Genomic DNA, 22,562 nt, shown 5'->3' with positions numbered 1-22,562 from the left:
ATGACTTAATATATTACCTGTATGCCAAATTTTATGGAAATCCGTTCAGTAGTTTTTTGCGTGACAGAGTAACAAACAAACATCCACCCATGCAAACTTTCGCGTTTATAATATTAGTGGGATGGGATTAATGAAACCGACAACAAAAATCGACAACTATTGATTGAATTTATCCTTCATGTTTCTCTTGACTCTGTAAAATTCTTAGATAATGAAAGACTTTAATTATCTAAGGAAAAATTCGTCACTAACAATGGCTGTAAACTTTATCGCCACACCGTATTGTCGTTATCTTTTATCATAGAGACGTGAGATACTTATCTCGTGATAAATACTTAATGTTTATTTGACTTACCCATATTAAAACGGCTTTCCTCAGTTTTAAACAACTTTACCAAACGGTGTAGTTGTAGAATTTACTGAAGAAATTAAAGATATAAATTAAATAATACTCGAATGTTTGAGATGGCAGATAACATTGACCAAGCTCCGATTGTGGATGAGATGGTGACAGAGCATGAAGTGGTACCAGAAGTCCCGTCAGCTGTAGATACCACTGAAATGTCGGTGCCGTGGACCATTAGGTCTCTAGGTGTGTCCTGGGACGCGGTGCATGCGTCCCTTAATACGTTAGTGTATATGCTGTTAGGCGGGAGTGCGTTAGTGACATTGTGGTTTGCATGTAAATCTCCGAGTGAAATGACGGCTTTCCATTGGCATATTGTTTTCTGCATGATCGGCGTAAGTATGGAAATTAAAGTATTTTCTTAATTAACTAATATTTAGTACCTAATACTTTTAAGTAAATACACAGCTTTATCGTGTAGTAGTTATAAATTTACTATCTCTCTCTCTCTCTCTCTCTCTCTGTCTGTCTCTCACACACACACACACACACACGTCAGCATGCAGAGACATTCATTAGTCATTTTTTTAACATATTAACAGCATTATCATTGGATTTACATATAAAATGACAAATTTCGGGTCAGTATTTTAGAACGATGAGATTGGTAACAAGATTTAATTACATTAATTCACATCTTCATTTATCTATCTATATTTCACTTCATCTCATCATCATCATCATGATCCCTGCCTAGATATACGCCCCACAGCACAGTGGTGTACCTAGCAAGGCACAGCAATTGCTTAGCAGGTTTGGGCAGGTTTCCTCACTTTGTTTTCCTTTACGCGTAAAGTCGTATAGTATAGGTAGTGTATACGATTGTACGTTGACGTTATAGCAACAAAGCTTTGTACGGCTGTATTCGTAAACGTGAATTATCGAGTAAAAACGAATCGTAATTCTTTAACATTGTCGTCGTTAAGCTTCAGACTATAACCACAGCTATAACTAAGTACCGTAAATCAGGGTAAATTCGGGACCAATCCTAATAGTTGAATTCACATCTCGTTTCCGCCTCATTATCATCAGACGTGTGGGAAAATATCTCCTCTTCACTCGGCTCGTCTCCGCCTCGGTGGAGCCGCAGCCCTTCCAGTCCATGTCTCCATCATCTTTTTTTCGTCCGAGGTGTCCAACATTCACTTCGATTAGTATAGATTTACACATTTTTTTGTATCCCGTAATAGTCCCACTGGTGGGCAAAGGCCTCTCCTTTCCTCCGTCACGTCTATCCTGGGCATGCACCTGCCAATCAAGCTGAAAAGTGCTCAGGTCGTCCCTAGGAGCCTCAGATTTAGGTACTTTTAGCAATTTCAAATCTATCAAAGTAACTATAATTTGATTATAATCGCGCCACTTTGCGTTAGTCAAAATCATAATACAAAATTATTGCGTCGTAATGTGTTATAATATAATACCTCAAGATTTAGTTTTTACGATAAGAGAATCTCATTATCACGCGAAATTCTTGTAGAATTGTTTGTTTGGACATGCGCATCAATATTAAAACATTTTTTTGGATTAAACTAAATACGTAATAAGCTAATTTGAAAAAAGCTAAGCTTTTTTGTTTTATTTTATTTTATTATTTAATTTATTATTATTATTATTTTTCTCGTTTAAAATTGAAAAAATTAAAATTGTCTAGTGCTAGGCGGACTCACGCACTAAGGCTTCTGTAGGTTCTAGATTTGATTCCGAGTTTAAGGGTTGTAAGTTTAAATGTTATAGCGTTATAGGTAGTTACAACGAAAATTGCAACTCACTATTTCTCTAGCTATAATATAAGCAAAGTTGGTTAAAGTTGGCCCTGATTAAGCCTCCAGACCGCCCTGTATACTATTAGTTATTTAGTTATAGTGTATACAGTATTTATTCACGAAAATAAGGGGGCTACTATAAAATTCGAAGTTCGTATTGTGTCGCCTCTCTCACTCTTCTGTTACATACTGTTAGTGTGGAAGGTACGGCACGATACGAAGTTCGATCGAATTTTGTAATACTAGAGTTTACTCACGGTTTCGCACGCGTAAACATTCGATCTGGTAGAATTAAAATTCCGGGATTTTACAAAATTCCCCTGGGAAATCCCAAAATTTATATCGTGATCTTCATTGACGTTGTGTTAAAGAACAACTGTCCAAAATTTCAATACTCTAAAACCAGCGGTTGAAATTTCAAGATTGTATCCCTATCTCGTGGGAATATCGGGATAAAAAGTAACCTGTGTTATTCTAGAAGTCTAGCTACCTATATACCAAATTTAATGACTCTAAGCGGTTGTTATTTCGAAATTTGATCCCTATCCCGTAGGAATATCGGGATAAAAGTAGCCTATATGTTAATCCAGGGTACATATTACCTGTATGCCAAATTTTATGGAAATCCATTCAGCAGTTTTTGCGTGAAAGAGTAACGAACATTCATCCAAACAAACATCCATCCATACAAACTTTCGTGTTTATAATATTAGTACTACATAGTATAGGGCCAGATTACCACCAAAGCACAGCATCCGCCTAATACTGGATTGTATCGACAATGCGTTGATTAGTTTCCAGCTATGTAGTGACTACACAGCTACAACAAATTTATATCTATTTAACAATTACATAATATTATGTATATGCTATGCAGTTTATTGGAACCCTAGTAAATTCCAAAGCGGTTATATGTAATCTATACTTAGGAAGAGTCATTCACGATGACGCGTGCGGTGGATCTTATTACAATGTCATTAATGTCTAATTTTGTCAAAATCACGCTTCTTCGTGGATGGAATTAGGTATATACTACCTATCAAAAACAAAATAGGGGCAGAGTTTAATTAGTAAAATTCCATTCCATTAGAAATATTAGTAATAAATATACATATTTATTACTAATAAATATACATATTTATTACTAATATTTCTAATGGAATTCATACAACATTGCCGGCCAAGGCCAGCAAAGAGATTGTCTTTTGTTTCAAATTAGAGGATAGTAATGGAATTTCATACAACATTGCCTGCCAAGGCCAGCAAAGAGATTGTCTTTTGTTTCAGTGGGTTTTATTTCTGTTATTTACTATCTATGGCATACTGCCAATTAAAAAAAAAGAGTATTTTGGCGGGAATAGAAAAAAAAAACAAATACTTATATGGTTTATATCTAAACCGAGTGGTTTTTTTATTCAAATAATTGTTATTCCTTCCGATAATTATGAGTTAATCATCAAGTGACATGGTATTATTTCCTTGGATATATTTGAGAAAAGCACTAAACAAGCCTCATCCGCGAACAGAGATTGTCGGCCTCGTATCTCTAATAACTACTCGGCCGGCAATCCTCTATTTCGCGGACTCTGAAGTAATGTACTAATTTTTTATAAGAATCCTTATCTAAAAACCCTTAAAAACGGTTTTATTTATCCATACTTCCATTCTTAATATTATAAATGCGAGTGTGTGTGTTTGTGTGTTTGTACCTTTGTATGTTTGTCCGTCTTTCACGTTGAACCGGAGCGATGGATCGGCGTGATTTTTGGCATAGAGATAGTTTATGGGCCAGAGAGTGACATAGGCTATTTTTTATCCCGGAAAAATGCACAATTCCTGAAGGAACAGCGCGCGATAACCGAATTCCACGCGGGCAAAGCCGCGGGCAAAAGCTAGTAGAACACAATACAAGGTACTTTTCATTATAATAAAGGTATTCAAATAAAACCGCAAAAGTATTTTGATTTAATTCTACCGATGAAACTCAAGTGGTCCTTACTAGCATTTCCTTTTGACAAGGATATTTATAGGTATAGGTAGACATAATAACAGCAAAATAAATATCTAATACCTTTAAACGAGCAATTCTTGTATATGTATATATATATATATAAATATAATATTATAAATGCGAAAGCAACTCTGTCTGTCTGTCTGTTACGCTTTCACGCCCAAACCGCGGAACCGATTTTGATGAAATTTGGTACAGAGATAGAATAGACTTGGGAAAGAACGTAGGCTATCTTTTATCGCGAAAATGATTATTGAAAATTTGACCTGTGAGGGGATGAAATAGGGGATGAAAGTTTATATGGAAGGTCGTCATTATCGAAGATAAATCGATGAATTTTTATTAAACTTGCCATTTCGGCACGTAATAAGAGTTAATAGATGTTTGTTCGCGCGTTTTTCTAAATTCGTTCTGTGAGGGGGTGAAATAGGGTATGAAACTTTATATGGAAATTATCGAAGATAAATCGATGGTTCTTTGTAAAACTTGGCATTTGGGCACTTGTAAGAAATAAATAGATATTTGTTCAAGCGTTTTTGAAAATTTTACCTAGATGTTACTATAGGGGATGATGAAGTGTTAGCAGAGCCTTCTAAGCTTATAAGCAAAATGTACGCAATGTGGGGTCATTTTAGATGGCTTATTGATATAGACAGTTAGACATGAATAATAATGTTTTTTAAGATTTTTCTTATTTATTATTGTTATGCTTTACATAAGAGTTCCCTTTATGCAAAATTTCAAGTTTCTAGGACAGCCGGAAGTACCCTATAACTTTTTCTGCTAAGGCGATTTGTATGGAAACACCTTTTAATGACTGTAGCTTTGATTGCCTTGACTTAAAAGTATGATTTTTTCACAGCTTTCGGGACTATTGACCTGAGTTTAGGGTTTTAATTTCAACGCGATACCGATACCTACTCCGCGCGTTTACGAGATAAATGGTATTGACAGGCAGACGGACGGACGGACAGCAAAGTGATCCTATAAGGGTTCCATTTTTTCCTTTTGAGGTACGGAACCCTAAAAAACATTTGTTCCGGCGCTTTTCATATTTCGACCTATTTACTTGAAAATATGGGGATGAAAGTTATTAAGGAATTCCAAACAAATTTACTATAAGTATATTTATCGGAAATATGTGTAGCTATGCTTAGTAAAAATGCCGTCTTATTTATAATCCTACCCTCCTAACTTACAATAAAGGACGTAAGGTGTCAAGAGTTCACTATGAAGAATTAGTCCTTTTGAGTTTGCAGGGTAGAATACTCGTCGTATTGCTAAAATGTGGCTACCCGCAAAATATTTATGTTTTACCAAAGAACATGGCTGGATGGATGGATGGAAGAACAAAAAAAATAGTTTATATTTATAGCAATGTATTAAAATAGGTCGTTTTCAGTAAACCGTAGAAGTTTCTATGAGCTATTATTGGCAGAATAGGTATCCGAAATAAATTAAGTACTTCCTAAAGTTACTATTCCACGCGGACGAAGTCGCGGGCAAAAGCTAAGGTAACGGCGCCTATTACCGGGGGTATCGAAATCGGCCATCACCGCGGCAATTTAAAATACGCATTTCATAATCAAACAGATCGATTTAAAAAAAAAATATATTTTACACATATTATTTTACACATTAAAGCCACTATTAAAGCATATTTAGTTGATTCACGGATCTATGAGCGCTTGTGTATGTGAATAAATCAAAGATCTCGCAATTCGTCAATTTCCAAAACGGCATCGTAGGAAGAGGATTTGCCATACTAACACGTGACACCACATACAAGCGGACTCGAATCTTATTTAGTGTTTTACATAATAGTTATGGCAATTGAACGAATGTTATAGTTTTAAATGGCCTTTTATTGTTTTTTGTACGAGTTCTGAGTACTTTTGGTACATTTTTTGGTACGAAAATACGATTAAAATGGAAAATAAAATACAGCGGCGATAGGCGCCATTTTTAACTGTGGATTGTAATACCATGGTATACCACGGTAATAGCTAAAGGGGTGGTTTTGGTTCTTCATGCTTTATTTTTGGTATAAATGATTGTTTATATTATTTGTTACAGTTATTACAATTCTGATCTGTTCACGCTTTTAAAAAACAATTTCCGTGGTATGAAAGTATTAACTCTTATTTTTTAACAAAAACTTTAGTACTGAATTTGTAGTTTCTATAGAAACCGTTATTTTGCCGAGTTGTTTAAATATTGCGATAAAATTTTATATTTACTTACCAGTTATGTAATTTTGGCTATATACCAAGGTTGTAATAAGTATTTATGATTTGTAATACAAACACAGCTCTATCCTATTGTTTTTATGGGTCGTAATTAGATTTTACAATACTTCAAATGAAGCCAATTAACGATGGTATGATCGCATAACCCTCGGTAATAGAATGTATGGGAATCTATTACCGACCCGTTCAATTTCATTTGGGTCGGTGATAGATTCTTAAAGAAGTATCTATTACCGAGTGTGTCATTTTATTTTTCGATTCTCCGGTGCTCCAGTTGGTATGATACCTTGGACTAAGCCACAGGAACGTGCGAATCCGCATTCTGTCCGGCGATCTGAAAATCTATCGCTATCGCTTTTATTAAATCTAACAAAATAAATTTATACAGCGCCTATTGATAATGATATTCCAGCAAAATTTCATGCGAAGTATTTGCTTATTACAATTTACATTTACACAATAATAATTTGAATTTAAATTGTATAAAATAAATAATAACTTGATCAGTGAAAATATCCCCCAAAATCACCTCACATAATTTATAGACGGCTCCTAATCTGTTTCAAAGAAGTTTTATCCCCTTAACCTACCACTTCTTCGTTTCAGTACCAACTCCTAATGCCTCACGGGCTCCTCTGCCTCCAAAGCTTCAGCTGGAGCTCTCCTCTGACCTTCAGCCAGCGCCGCCGCGCCCACTGGCTCTTGTCTCTCGTAGGGTCCATCCTGGCCCTTATCGGTTCCGCCCTTATGGGTGCGCGTAAGACTGACAATTCTTACTCCTTGCACGGAAAATTTGGTAAGCAACGTTTTACAATACATATACTTACTTAAAGGAAACTTTTATAACTTACAAAATGTTTTAAAACGGTTCCAAAAAAATTATAAGGTTCAATTCAATAAATACCTACTATACTCTATCATAAAACATAAAAAATTTGAAACCATTTTTAACCGACTTCAAAAAAAGGAGGAGGTTATCCATTCGGTTGTATTTTTTTTATGATTTTTACCTCAGAACTCCGTCATTTATGAACCGATTTGATTTTTTTTTCATTCGTCCAGGAATGCGTTCAATTAGGTCTCATAAGCATCAAATCAGGATCTGATGATTGGATCCTAAGGAAATCGAGGGAACTCTTCAAATGTTGTAGGGACACCTATGGTAATTTCGATATATTTAGTAGTATCTCGTGCATTTGCTCTTGAAAATCATCATTTGGTGAAGTGGAGCTGATGATGAAGACCACATTTGACCAACGGAGCGACTACTCAGTAACAAGTACTTCACGGGTTGAATTTCAATTACTTTAACACAGTTGCTCTTTGATCACAATATGTAGGTAACATAGGTATTATCTTAATTATGGGAATGATTATTGTATAAGTAAAGTATTAAAATGGATTTGAATCCAATAGTTATACTGATTGTCATACTGTGTATTTTTTGTTATTATAATAGAGCTTTGTATGAAACGAAAGGTTTATGGGGAGGCCTGTGTTCAACAGTGGACGCCCTATGGCTGAGATGATGATGATGATGACGATAAAACGACTGAATCACGTTAATGCTATACTTACTTAAGTCTTTTTAGTCGCTTTAGTTTACGTAGATTCTTACATATAAAAAAAACTTTATTTCAGATCAAACAAAAGTCCATATTTTTTGTTAGTAGGATTGGTCTTACGTTTGTAAGTAGTGTTAGTCGATTTATTATTATTATTCATTATTATTACAATTACTTACTAAATCTTACAATTACTTATAATTTAATGTTTTGTCTTTTTTGTTTGGTTCAGTTTGTCGTTCTGAAATTTTTAATTTCACATACAATCATTTTGGCTGCTTTTTGCTGCCGAGTTATATCGTATCCGTCACTGTTTATGGAAGCAATAAAGTACAAGTAAGAACTGCTGCTGCAAATTGACTAAAATGATTAGAACCCATGCAGTTCTCAAGTCTATCGGGAATTTCCCACAGTCTTCTTATTTCCAGTTAAAAAGTTATTATTATGATTTTATTACACCTACTAATGATCATGCAGACAAACCAAATTTTACAATTACTTAATACTCGTATATAGTAAAAGTGAGACGGGAATTTCAAATTACTGATTTAAATAGATAATGTAATCTTATTAAATTATCACATTTTTTATTAATAAGTTGTTAATCTATACCTACATCTCATATTATAAGGATATTATTTTTAGCATCAGTCATGCGTTTTGCTAACGACAGAGCATCATCATCATCCCAGCCTATATACGTCCCACTGCTGGGCACAGGCCTCCTCTCAGAACAAGTGCTACGCGGGCCCAGTGCGGATTGGGAACTTCACACGCACCATTGAATTGCTTCGCAGGTTTGTGCAGGTTTCCTCACGATGTTTTCCTTCACCGCAAAGCTCGTGGTAAATTTCAAATGTGATTCCGCACATGAATTTCGAAAAACTCAGAGGTGCGAGCCGGGGTTTGAACCCACGACCCTCTGCTTGAGAGGCGATAGGTCAAACCACTAGGCCACCACAGCTTGACCACTAGGCCACCACGGCTCAACGACAGAGCAAATAATTATTAAATATTTTAGTATAATAAAACATTCAAAGATCATATTTGCTTCTTTTTAAATCAGTTTTTACGGAATTGGTGACAGTTTTACATTGCTATTCGGGATGGGCAAGAATTCAAATTATTAGGATTAATTGCAAAATTTGTTACTTTCGATCTGATTTACTTATGATCTGATGGAATGTACCCATTTCTTTTATTTCAGCTATCGCGGCCCTCGTATTTACCATCGTCAGCCTGGCTAAAGGAGTTTTAGCTTTATATCCAAGACTGTTTCGCCGCTACAACGCATTTTATTCTATTAAGATTTCACATTCACTACTCGGGACCACTGCCTTCATACTATCCTCGGTCAGCCTTAGTTACGGATACCTCAAGCACTCCTTTACAGGATGGGCAACTGTGCAATTTTCGTATACTATGGTATCTTTGACATGCATTTCCACTCTATTAGTAATTTTAGCGCCAACGTATAAACTTTCCAGGAAATTATTTAATATTGTTCAGCGTAAATTTTTTTGATATGTGTATTTTGATGAATGACTTTGATCTCAATGTTCATGACAAATTTATTGCTTTGCATCTAGATGGTGCTTGGTTACTTATTATAATATAATACTTGTACATCTACACTTAATACTTTATACAAGTATTTATTTAGAATAGTCATAATCAGAGACGAATCAAATGTTTGAAATGATCGCACATGACATTTAATACCGTATGATCAAAATGATTCTGTATTACATAATGAATTCTATGTAGAGGTAAGATTAAAATTATTATTCAATACAGTTTTATTTTGAGTTAATACGGTATTGAATGTCATTTCGGGGTTGAATTTTGTCTGATACCGATGTACCTATGATAAAAAACCCCAGCAAAAAAAAAGCCCGAAAAAAACGCCGACAAAAAGACAACCAAAAGGTGTCGGGGGACCGCTAAGGTTAACAGGAAACTAAAGTTGTATCTTTTAAAGTATTAACCTTAGCGGTCCCCCGACACCGACGACGCTTAGATAAAAAAATATTACTTGGTACTTTAATTAACTTAGGCTAATTTTGCGGGAAATCAGCATAGTCCCCGCGGGATAGGGATAAAAGAATTCTTCGCAGATGAAGTCGCGGGCAACAGCTAGGTAGTGCAAATTATTTTTTACTGTTTAGTTGTCTTTTTTGGCGGCGTTTTTTTGTCGGCGTGTTTTTATTTTTGCTGGGGTTTTTTTGTGTGGGGGTTTTTAAAATTTTTAATGTAAGTTTTTTTATTTCATGTTTTTTAAAGTAATGTATATATTTTTTTATAAAGTGTACTAGTGTGTTGGATATCCTGGCTGCAGCATCAGCTCATGATGTTGCCACCATTACATTGTATGTAGAATCAAATACTGATCGAAACGAATCCAAACACATATGTATATCTGCTATGGTTTTATTAAGAGTGTACCTGCTAGTGTTCTGTATATCCTGGCTGCAGCATCAGGCCGAGAATTCTATAATCTTGCATAGTTATATAGCATACATGGGTGTTTCAAATTTTAGGTCCCAAATATATGTTTGAAAGAACAAAAGAGCTGATGATCTTGAAACGGCGGAACTGATTTTGCTAAAACATGTCTAAGAACCATCGCTAGAAAACGTGCTTAAAAAAAAACCGCATTCAAATCGGTCCACCCGTTTAAGAGCTACGGTGCCACAGACAGACACACAGACATCCCTCTTTTTGCGTCGGGGGTTAATAAAATGATTTCAATTACATGCTTTCGTGTTTTTTTATGTTTGTTACCTCAGAAGTCCGTCATTTATGAACAGATCTGAAAATTTTTTTTTTCGTTCGTCTAGGAAAGCTTTCAATTAGGTCCCATAAGCACCAAATCAGGATCTGATGATTGGATCCGAAGGAAATCGAGGGAACTCTTCAAATATTGTAGGAACGCATATGGTAATTTTGATATATTTAGGAGTAACTCGTGCATTTGCTCTTGAAAATCATCATTTGGTGATGTGAAACCGATGATGAAGATCAAATGTGACCAATGGAGCGACTACTCAATAACAAGTACTTCAAGGGTTGAATTTCAATTACTTTAACGCAGTTGCTTAGCAATTTAAGCTCATCGTAATTCATATGATGAAATGGAACGGGTGATGAAGCACCAGGACTCCTCAATAATGAACGTCTCTGCATCGGAAAAAGCAATTTTTCGTAAAAGGTGACGAGCGTTGACATTAAACTGTTGTATCTTAGATCTTTTACACTAAAAAGCGTGAAAAAAATGTTAGAACAAAAAATAGAATCGACTACAAACAACCATGAAATAGTTTTTCTACCAGTCTGAAGTCGGTCCTCAGCACGAGCCAGCAGAAGTGGTTGAAGCCCAATATACTCGTATAGTTAGTTGTAGGTGAGGTAGACGATTATAGGTCCACTCCTGCTGGCTCGCGCTGAGGCACCGACTTCAGACTGGTAGAAAATTATTTTCATGGTTTTTTGTAGTCGGTCCTATGTTTTGTTCTAAAATTTTATAACTTATCAATCACACACAACGTATAGACATCCGAACCGCAAAAAACATGAATGTGAGGCAATCATTATTTTATGAAGGTTTGTTTTTGTTCTAGCACTGTTTTTGTTTATTTATTTATTCGCAATAATCATAAATTCTTATTTTTGCTCTTAGCTTATTTGGCACTCTATTAGGATGAAGCCACAATTGTTTTATTCCAATTTAAATAACTACACGTGTTGGCAACACGATGTTAAAAGTTTTATGTAAGTATCATAAACAAAAAAAGGGATTCTACATTTAATAGCGAGGTCAAACTTATCAACAACATAAATATTACCCTTGAAAGAGTCCTTTATCGCTACTGGAATACAAAATAGAGTTAAGGAGTCCCCGGTTAAAGGTCTCTACACTGATGTACACAGTGTCCCATTTATCAATCGATATGGCCGTATATCTCTAACATTTAGCATTGGCAACAATAATCTATTCCAGAATGTGTATAACGAGGCCCATTACTCTTCCCAAGAGTTTCCTTTATACGTACAGATGCCATAAAGATAGGTGGAAGCATCTACGTAGCCGTTATCCGCGATCGGTTACCTGTGCCCAAATCGAGTTTGTAATCTATGTGTCTTCGTATTTTATCCAATTGTAACGTTATGCTGTTTGATTGTTTGTTTTTATACTGTTTTTTTTGTGTTGGAAGTGTTACGGTTCACGAAAGGCGTGCGTGAGCCACGCGGATTTTTATAATAATACTTAAATAATTTATTTATCTTATCGTGAAGATTAGTTTTAATTTAATATTAGTGACCCAGAAAAAAATGTACATATCATGTCATCACCTCGTGATCAATATATCGGCGGGTTAGTCATCCCGACATTGACTTTTGTGAGAACTATTATATCTGGCTGGGTACAGTCACCAGCATTAATATCTGCCACAGCGCAGCGTGCAAAAATATCTGACACGTCCTTCTGGCTCTACAAATAGAGTCGTATCAGATATTTATGCACACTTTTTGTGTCAGATATTGGTGCTGGTGACTGTACCTATTTTTTTTATGATTTCGTACCTCAAAAGGACAAAATAGAACTCTTGTAGGATCACTTGGTTGTTCGTCTGTCACAATGTTTTTTCTCAGGAACGCGTGTGCTACTTACTCATTGTAATAGGATCAAATAAAGCCGAATACGAGCAATCAGGAGAAAAATCCGTATAGTTTTGAAAATAGGTATACCTTGCAGCATCCAAATCAACATACTTACTAAAAGTCCTCAAAGGTGGGGGTGCGCTAAAGGTGTAAGGGGAGGTTGAAGTAACTTTTTTCAGGTTTTTCCTTATATCTCGAATATTTGTACTTTACTTCGGACAAAAGTTTCTACATAAAATTTCCTACAAATTTGGTCCTATTCATTTTTGCTCTACAATCAATACTTTAGGAGATACAGGGTATTTAAGTTAACAAGGACATAGGAAAAATTAAAAAACCTTAAATTTAAAATTAAAAAAACCCCCGACACAAAAAAACGCCCGCAAAAAAGACAACTAGAAAGTAAAAAATAATTATGCACTACCTAGCTGTGGCCTGCGACTTCATCTGCGAAGAATTCGTTTATCCCTATCCCGCGGGGACTATGCTGATTTCCCGCAAAATTAGCCTAAGTTAATTTTGTATAAGTACATAGTAATATTTTTTTTTATCTAAGCGTCATCGGTGTCGGGGGATCGTTAATGTTAACAGAAAACTAAAGTACATTTTTGTATTTTTTAAAGTATTAACCTTACCTACCTACTTTTATTGAAAAAATGAAATAATTCACAGTTTTAAACTAAATAAACTTTTTATTATTTGCAATAATATACTTATCTTTTTTAATTAAATACGAGTACAAGGTACGAATGAAGTTGAGATTCTCTGATTTCTTAAAGAATCTGAATATGCCGTAACAAAATTACATAAGTTAAATAATTATGACTTAACTTAATGCTAATACAAATTAGTTCCTCTTAAATACCACACGTCCTTTTGTGTAGAAGGTGATGAACGGATCAATAATGATGATTGTAGTGAAGGTTGCGACGATAACTATCATTGTTATAGTAAATTCAGGGCCGGCCCAGTTTCTGAACAAATTCTTATCCAAACCGTAACAGAGGGTGATAGAAGCGGCAGCGAAGGCTACAATCCCGAAGCAGATGTGGGTAAGTTTGGATAAGCTTTGGGGGATCCATAACTTTCGAAGCTCGTATGCCCAGAGCGATGTTAGCCCATTCACAAGAGATACAGATGTGAACACCATCGCCACGAGTGCTGGAACAATTACAGTACTGTTATATTTAGTATTCTACTTCAAGAAAATAACTGTACGTTCTAACTGTTCCAAAAGTTTCTACAGAAAAAACTTGTGTCATGTTTGTATGCATAATTTCTTCTATTTTTAACTGCAATAAGAATAAGTCTTCATTTTCTCAAATATTATACAGACTGGCTGATGAATATATAATACAACTATTAAACGCTTGTGTGTTACTCGTATCAGACATGACGTAGATACTTGATGCGACGAGTTAGGTGATGTCAGTGATAGCAATGCAAGGCTTTTAATTTTGTTTATCTGTATAATGCCAATGCAATAAATATATGTATCATCGTTATGATCGCTTTCAGTGATTTTTGAAACACTATCGTCAAATTCATACACTATCTTCTAGTTTAATCCCAATTGTCTGAGTATTATCTTTCTTATGTTAACATAATATTTAAACTCTATGTCTCGCAAAACTTGCAATATTATTTATTAAGGTACCTCTAACAACTTTTCTGTGCAAATTTTGAGCGCAAGTTGTAAAGAAATAACTTTTCGTTTCTAAAGAATCGATGGATAGAGAGACAGTCATCCATCATTAAAAAATCTTCATCATTTATGATGACTATACTGTACCGGATTAGATTCTTACCGAATTGCCCGTGCAACGTGTTCCAATGGATATCTTTGTCAAGGATTTTCAGGAAGCTGCCACCGAGAGCAAGTCCGGAACCGAGGAGTTGCAGGATCCAGTGAGCACGCCGCTTGTCGACCAGTCTGAGACGATTGGACCAGCCGTTGTTGGGGGACAGGCTGAGAATGGCTTCTGCCATCAGCAGTTGGTACTGGAAATTTGAAAATTAAATTTGATTAACAAATGCAAATCGCTGGACTTGACTTCAGTCAGCGCAAAAGTCACGCAATTTTCAAACGGTCACTTATTTCGTAACAGCGTTCGATATTGTATAACTGCTTTGTAAGATTAAAAACAAATATAGGGTAAATGTCAATTACTGGCCACCTTTCAATAACTGGCTACATTATACTAAAAAATAATTCTATTTATAGGTGACCAGGATTCATTTTAGTACAAGGTGGCCAGTTAAACTCTGTTTATAGGTGACTCGAATTCATTTTTAGTGTAAGATGGCCAGTTATTGAACGGTAGCCAGTAATGGCGATTTACCCTAAACCAAGTTCAAAGCACAACTTCGTTAAAGTTGTCAAAAGTGGAAAATCAGCGTAATGAGGGCTATCGTTTTTTGTCTCACTAGATGGCGCACTGTTGCGTGAGGTTTTTAAGTATGGCTTTCAAAGTCTGTTATTACGGGCGTGAAAACAAAGTTTAGATTAAAATCATATTTAATACACCTTAAAACCGTACCATAAAAATATCGAGCATGCTACAGTGTTGCATAGTCCCCGTTTTGTTCAGAAAAAAAGGGAGAACAAAGGTTTTCGAAAGACAAAACTGTCTCAAAACACAGACATTCATTGCCCCGGAACGCATATTTGCCATAATTAATTTCAGATATTGTAAAATATCTCTTCACAAAATTATTCTAATTATAAATAAAACTGTGTAGCTCACCCAAAACTATGAGATTTGACATTTTGGAGACCTCACGCTACACTAGCGCCTCTAGTGGCGAATTCATACACGATAGCCCTCATTATCTTAATTTATTATTATCTTCACAGACCACGCGAATGTCTCATGGAGTGATTTTTCCAGCGTGAAATAAATCATGATAGAATGCTGAGATATTTTTATAGGTTACTCGAATTAATACTATTTTAGGCTTGTCAGCTAGATTGTATCATCCGAATTAATCCGTACCGAATTTTTAGCCGAATCGAAGGGGGTGAAACTCGAATTGTACCGAGGTCACAAAGATACAAACAATTACATGTTAAAACTCGAACTTTTAAAAAGTTAAGTAAATAGGTAAATTAAGCCCTGTCCAAAAGATATTCTGATTAAAATGTATTAATAAGATAATTAGTAATTTTAGTAAAAAAGGAATTTATATAAAATACCTAATTCGTAAATAATTATTGTTATTTTAATCAACTGTGTTATTTGCAAAAAAATAAGGAACTAATAACCTAGAGTCTTGATAATTTTAAATCTAAATAAAAAATATTGTTACTCATTCAGTGAATATGTAGCGAGTGAAATGACTATCGTCATTTGCGTTTATTTTTAAAAGAAATCTAAATATACTTACTCCCAATACGCATAAAATAATATGTTGCGGTGTTGCTCCAACCGGAAGTCCATTTCTTAGCGTATGCAGCAGCAACACTCCTACTGTCACTCCTATGAATATATGAGATATCAAATTCAATGTAGACTGGAATATACGAAGGTTGTAATTGTCTTCAGATTTTTTAGACACAAGTTGGGTAGTTGAGGCGGAGCCCTTCAACTCCATGCCGTTAAAAACACCTTCGGGGTCGTTACCCATAGGTGGATCCACTACATTTGGTGGCATTTTTAAAACAACTTGCTGAAATGAAGTTGGAAAAATTATGACCCGGTATGATTTTTAAAATGGTTTTTATAACACTATGCGGCTGATAAAGCATCAAGTATTACACGTTTATCGACTGATGTCTGATATCAATTACCGATGGCATATAATGTAGCGCTTTGTCGCGTGTTATTTACGTCGCGTCATGTGAAATGATCTCATTTAATAAAACAAATGTTCTATTAAAACACAAGTCGCTCATAAAAAAATTGGATCTGAAATACATACGAGCCCCAATGCTAATTTTTTAAGCCTATCTAAATAAAATATCATTTGTTGTTTTACAGAAGTCCATTAGCTATAAACAATTTATATTGTATAATACTCCATCAAAACGACGTTAATTAGTCACTAATAAAATAATGACTATTTTAAAAGTATAGTTATTCTGGATATATTACTTTACTTACGCAAAACAGTTCGTCTAGTTCTTATTTATTTTGATGCAAAATAGTTCGTCTACGGCTAGTGTTCACTATTTGTTAAGTTTTTATATAATAAAATAAATATGGTTCAAATTAAAATCTATATTATTTGACAGTAAAAATGTAACAGGGTATAAAGAGACATGTTCCAAGTAAGTATTCGTTATATTCATTAATTATTTTGATCAATATGGGTCGTGGAAAACCCATTGCTGAAGAAATGCGAAAACTTAAAACTTCTAGTAGTAATAGTGGAAAATTTATTTACCAAATCACCAAAGACTTACACCTGAATAGGTCTACTATCCAGTCAATCATCCAGAATTATGGAAAGAACGACACAACTTCTTCATTGAAGAGACCGGGGCGCCTTCGTATTAAGAGTGCAGCTAAAAATAGGGTCAGCAAAAGGTATTATGGGTCGCCTGCATTTTGTAGGAGGGACTGTAAATGAGATGAAATACCAAAATATTTTGGAAACGAGTCTACTGCCATCCATTTCGAATTTGATACATCAAAATGCCTTCACTTTTCAACAAGATGGTGCTTCCTGTCTCACAGCAAAGGCGACGATGGCCTGGCTTAGCTCTAAAAAAACCCCTACGGTAGAGCAGCAACGGCCATTCGACGGAACTGTTCAAACTGGTCGCCCTATTGAAACCTTGTGGTCATGAGTAGACTCACCACGGCCGATGTAATGTAGTCAAAACGTCGAGGTAAATATTACTCGTGTGTTTAGCGTGATAAGTCCCGTTTGTGGTATTTTAAATATGAGTGAAAATCACGAAAGTTTTGACACGAAGTATATTATTATACTACACCACTGTCGCTTGGTTCAAATAACGGCTAACGGCAGATGCCACATTGAGCTACGTCGTATTTAATCGCAAGTGCGTGCATAGCCTTACTTTAAATGACATTGCATGTGCTGAACTTGACCTTGACGTGGCAACCAATCAAATTTTACAATTGTAAACAAATAAAAGAGTTTGTTATAGAAACATGAATTAATTAATTATTATTTTTTGTATTTCAATTATAAATTCCAAAAAACAAACAAATTAATTAATCAAAAGCAAAAAAAGCAAAGGAAAAAGCAAAAGCAAAGCAAAGCAAAGTAATTGTTTTAGTTTATTCTAAAAAGCGTTAGGATTTCGATAATTTATATATACCACAACCTTATTTATCGCCTAGACATTATTGAAATAAATCGTTTTACTAAGTTTACATACTGATAATGAAATAAAGAAATGAGTAAATCCAAAAAAAAAATAGTGCATAAGTAATTTTAAAATTATGACCTGGGTTCGATTCTCAGCGCTGGTTTCTTTTTCTGGTTTTTCTGTACATCCATGACTCAATTTGTATTTTCGATATAAAATTATGGTTTACGTTCATTATGAATAAGATTAGTTTGTTGTCTCTTGATCCTTCCTATCGAAACGACTGGGTATACAGTATTCAAAACTACAGTACTCGTACCAGGTAGCCATGTCGTTTCTAATTAGTTCTTTAGAATAATGTCAAAAATTTGTCATTTTCCTGTAGAAAATGTAAAAGTATATAATACTGTCGTGAAATTCTTAAAGTGAAATATTTTTCCTAAATTGATAGTATATCTATCCCGTGGGAATTATGCAATTTTCCGAGATAAAAACTATCTGTATACCGAATTTCATTAAGATCGGTTCAGCGGTTTAGATGTGATGAGGTAACAAACAAACAGATTTACAAACTTTCGCGTTTATAATATTAGTGAGACGGTATCAAAGGCCTCTACATGTTTCGGCCCCATAAAAGCCTTTCAAATGACCGGTTCCTCATGGGTCCGTGATCGGGAACTCGTACCTACAATAATAATAGGTAAATAATAATAACCTAATCTAACCAACAAAAAGTTAGAAACCCCCCCACTTTGTCACTTCAAAGTTCAATATCTCAAAAATGGCTGAACCAATTTTGATAAAACCCATCGCTAGAAAACCTGCTTTCAAATAAAGAAAAACCTGATTCACATCGATCGACCCATTTAAGAGCTACGGTGCCACAGACAGACACACAGATACACAGACACACATAGTGGTCAAACTTATAACACCCCTCTTTTTGCGTCGGGGGTTAAAAACAATTGAACAACTTAACCATAACTTTTATTAAATTAAATACCTTACAATGCCCAATTAAACTTTAAATGGTCTAACATTTGTTACAGCACTTTGAACGGACGTTCACTTTTAAAACAATCTTCGAAACAAACGACTATGAAATCAATAACCGGCATCGAAGCTATCTATATTCCTGTACAAATGAGAATAAACACTTATTAAAGGTCTGCGCGGATCTATAAATAAATCGATGCGCCAACGCGGACGTTACGACAAATTAGGGATGGCTCCACTTGTGACTCGGGCTGAGTCCAAGGGGGGAGATGTTTGTACTATATTTGGGAGGAAACAGCAAGAAAACGAAATACTTAGTCGTTACTTTAAACGTATAATATGAAGCCAAATTAAAGTCATTAGGCCAAATGATAGGTAATCTGTAACAGTTTTTGGGCGATTATTCAGCGTTTCAACCGTCTCATTTTTCTTGACACTTCTCTGTAAAAATTGCCGAATACTCTGATACAGTTTTTTAGTTATCTGGTAGAAAAACAGGAACTCTAATAAATATTTAATCGAAAACGACATCAAAATCTACAGCCAATTCGAAAAATAATGTGATCAGAAAAATAAGGTAGTTGAAACGCTCGAATAATCGCCCTTTTAATGGTTCGCGGTTGTTTACATTAAATATACTGAGGGCCTACTCCAAAGTTCGAAAATCGAAGTTCGTGTCGTACCGTCCCTCTCGCTCTCGTATTAAATAGTATAAGTGTCAGAGGGACCGCACGACAAGAACTTCGAGTTTCGTAGTAGCCCTGCTGGTATGGGCCGTGATATACTTTTATGAGCTTCCGATATTTTGATACAGTTGCATGCATCATGATTACGGGTACGGTTTCTATTCCGTAAAAATATAGTCATGTAATAACATATTTATGTAGCAAATGGGTGCAAAACTTCTAAGGAAAACTGTCAACACAGCACACAACACTGTAGTGACCTACCGCATACAGTCAAAAAGAACGCTGCGTAAGATATTCTATTGTTTAAAGGCGTAAAGAGCCATAGGGAGCTTTTTTTTTATTCGACTGGATGGCAAACGAGCAAGTGGGTCTCCTGATGGTAAGAGATCACCACCACCCATAAACATCTGCAACACCAGGGGTATTGCAGATGCGTTGCCAACCTAGAGGCCTAAGATGGGATACCTCAAGTGCCAGTAATTTCACCGGCTGTCTTACTCTCCACGCCGAAACACAACAGTGCAAGCACTGCTGCTTCACGGCAGGATTAGCGAGCAAGATGATGGTAGCAATCCGGGCGGACCTTGTACAAGGTCCTACCACCTGCAACCGCTGCAACTGCTGCTACTGGTTCTTGTAACAGTCGGGTAAAAAGTACCTACATCATCGGCAGTCGGAAGACGTTCACTGCTGAACAACGGCCTCCCCCTTCGAACGCCACAATGAACGACAACTCGCCACATGTATCGCTCAAAAAAGCACATGGCCCCCAGTGAAACAAGCTAAAACTGCACAGCGCTCGCGCACCTCGCACGAATATCAATTAACGTGTCGCATCGTGATCTACGCATTACTATAACCCACACTTACTGATCTAGGAGGTCCATGCTCTGAATACACCTCGTGTGAATGATCCAGTATCTACTAGCAATCGTGACTTAGTGAAATATCTGTGAATTGAAACATTACCTACAATTTTTGTAAATGGTGGTAAATAAGCGGGGGATGCGAGGGGGTGAAGACAGAGTGTTGTGGCGCGTCATGAAAGAGGTCTAAGTCCAGTCTATGTTGGACATTATAACCATAGGTATAACATTCGGTATTGAGATACAATCGATATTTTAATTTTCGATATTTTGAACATCGACTCAATGGGACTAGTGGGATAGAAGGGACAGCCGTAGGTATTTTAACTTTCGATATTCAAATATGTAACCGTATAAAGCCAGCAGCAGAATCGTATGAAAGATTATGGAGCTTAATATTATCTTTATTTATTATCTTTTTATCTTTTATTACTGATGAATCTTTTGTTACTTTGGTAGCAGTGTCGTGTCGTTTTGAGCGACTAGACGACAACGACTCGTCCACTTTTGCTGCTAACTTTATTTAAATCTATAGGCATCTTTTTAATAATCGTCGGTCAGAAAATCTGAAAAAACAAAACAATAAAGATGATGACAAAAAAATTTAAAACTTCTCAGAGCTTTAAAAGAGTACACTTGAATTATTAACTAAAGTAGAACCAGACCGTAATTGAAATGTAGGCTACGCGTGCTTTGCATGTTTAAAGGTAACCGTTTTAGTTGTACTAATGAAGTTAAGCTTCTTAAAGGCGGAATAAGGGTTGAGGATAGCAAGGGTGAGGGTGGTTACTCCTAGTGAATAATTAGAACAAGGAAATTAAATTACATTAAATACAAAGTTATTTTTAAACGTGACCGGTTAAGAATTATTTCATTAAGCGATCAGAGCTTCAACGGCCAGAATTTTCAGTGATTTGTAAGTATGTTAATATGATGATTAGATTTGGTGAAAAAATACACACATTAACAAATAATAATAGAAATTTCTCTTTTCTTTAGCAAGATCTTCTAATTGAGAGATAGTGAGGGAAAGAAAGAGAGGGACAGAGAAACCGCCTGGGCACGCAGCGAGACTTTTGTGTAGGTATTATAGTTAGTATAGGCTGGTAAATAAAACAAGAGGAGCAATATATCGTCATCGTTGGCAAAATTAATTATTCCAAACGCGGCACCATCAAATATTATTGGGCGCTATTTTGCAATCAAAACGTCCGTCCTCTGTTCACAACTAAGCAAGTATGATATTGATATTTAATTAGAGAAAGATGATTCTAGAATTAACTATATTTGATCACCTTTATCTATTTTTTACCATGTTTTACATTTGTGCCAACATTAATTATATTTCTGTGATAATAAAGGAAATCATTTTGAAGTACTTATCTACATAATTTTATTTAAATTTTATTCAATTATGTATTTGATAAATTGCCATTCTTAGTTGAGAAAGTTATGGAAACTCCAAAAAAAAATAATTTGAATATTATTCATTGAATCAATATGGTATGATATACTAAACCTGACAACAGAAGAAGTTGGTACTTTTTACCCCGGATATAAGCACACCTCACAAGGGAATATCAAAGAACATTAAGTAAAAATCGACTCGTAATTCTGAATAAAAAACAAAACGAAATACTCACAGCATTAACATAACATCTTCCATTCATCCATTCCATACTTGTAGCACCGCAGCTTCTCAACTAATTCTTTCTCCAAAATGTGTCCAAAAGCAAATATTTTCTACAATCATACGCGAAGCTACGTGTCCAAATCGGGGTCCAGCAGGGCTCCGTAATAAACCGGCGCCGGTCAGCACAATTTAGGGGTCCCATTTGGACCTTTGCTAATGGAATTAAATCCAATTAGATTTTAGGGTTACGAGGTGAAGTTTGCTGACGGTAAACAAATGGCTCTTCGTTACGGCTCACACCTGCTGTTTGGACTATTTGTTCAGATATTAATTGCTGTCTGCTTCAATTGCCAGTATTTTTGTTGCGGAGTAAAGCGGACCTTTGTGGCTGCGGTTGGACATCGGGGTCATGTGAATGTTTGGGATCACGGGAATGCTGTG

At 35.6% G+C, this 22,562-nt stretch overlaps 2 protein-coding genes across 2 annotated transcripts; one reads left to right on the top strand and one right to left on the bottom strand.

Annotated features, from left to right (window-relative positions):
* The first annotated feature begins 365 nt into the window (after positions 1 to 365).
* Positions 366 to 10,750, top strand: LOC141429409 (transmembrane reductase CYB561D2-like). The gene is made up of 3 exons (XM_074089712.1): positions 366 to 741; positions 7,036 to 7,225; positions 9,202 to 10,750. Exons 1-3 carry the CDS (start codon positions 457 to 459, stop codon positions 9,516 to 9,518), a joined length of 792 nt encoding a protein of 263 aa, XP_073945813.1. The 5' UTR covers positions 366 to 456; the 3' UTR covers positions 9,519 to 10,750.
* A 2,578-nt stretch (positions 10,751 to 13,328) lies between these two features.
* Positions 13,329 to 16,365, bottom strand: LOC141429408 (transmembrane reductase CYB561D2-like). The gene is made up of 3 exons (XM_074089711.1): positions 16,044 to 16,365; positions 14,465 to 14,657; positions 13,329 to 13,817 (listed from the first exon to the last, which is right to left on the bottom strand). The coding sequence occupies exons 1-3, from the start codon at positions 16,308 to 16,310 to the stop codon at positions 13,504 to 13,506; spliced, it is 774 nt and encodes a 257-aa protein (XP_073945812.1). The 5' UTR covers positions 16,311 to 16,365; the 3' UTR covers positions 13,329 to 13,503.
* Between the last annotated feature and the right edge of the window lie 6,197 nt (positions 16,366 to 22,562).

Source organism: Choristoneura fumiferana, chromosome 7 (genome assembly GCF_025370935.1).
Source record: "Choristoneura fumiferana chromosome 7, NRCan_CFum_1, whole genome shotgun sequence".
Taxonomy (NCBI): domain Eukaryota; kingdom Metazoa; phylum Arthropoda; class Insecta; order Lepidoptera; family Tortricidae; genus Choristoneura; species Choristoneura fumiferana.
This window is presented reverse-complemented; position numbering and strand designations above follow the sequence as displayed.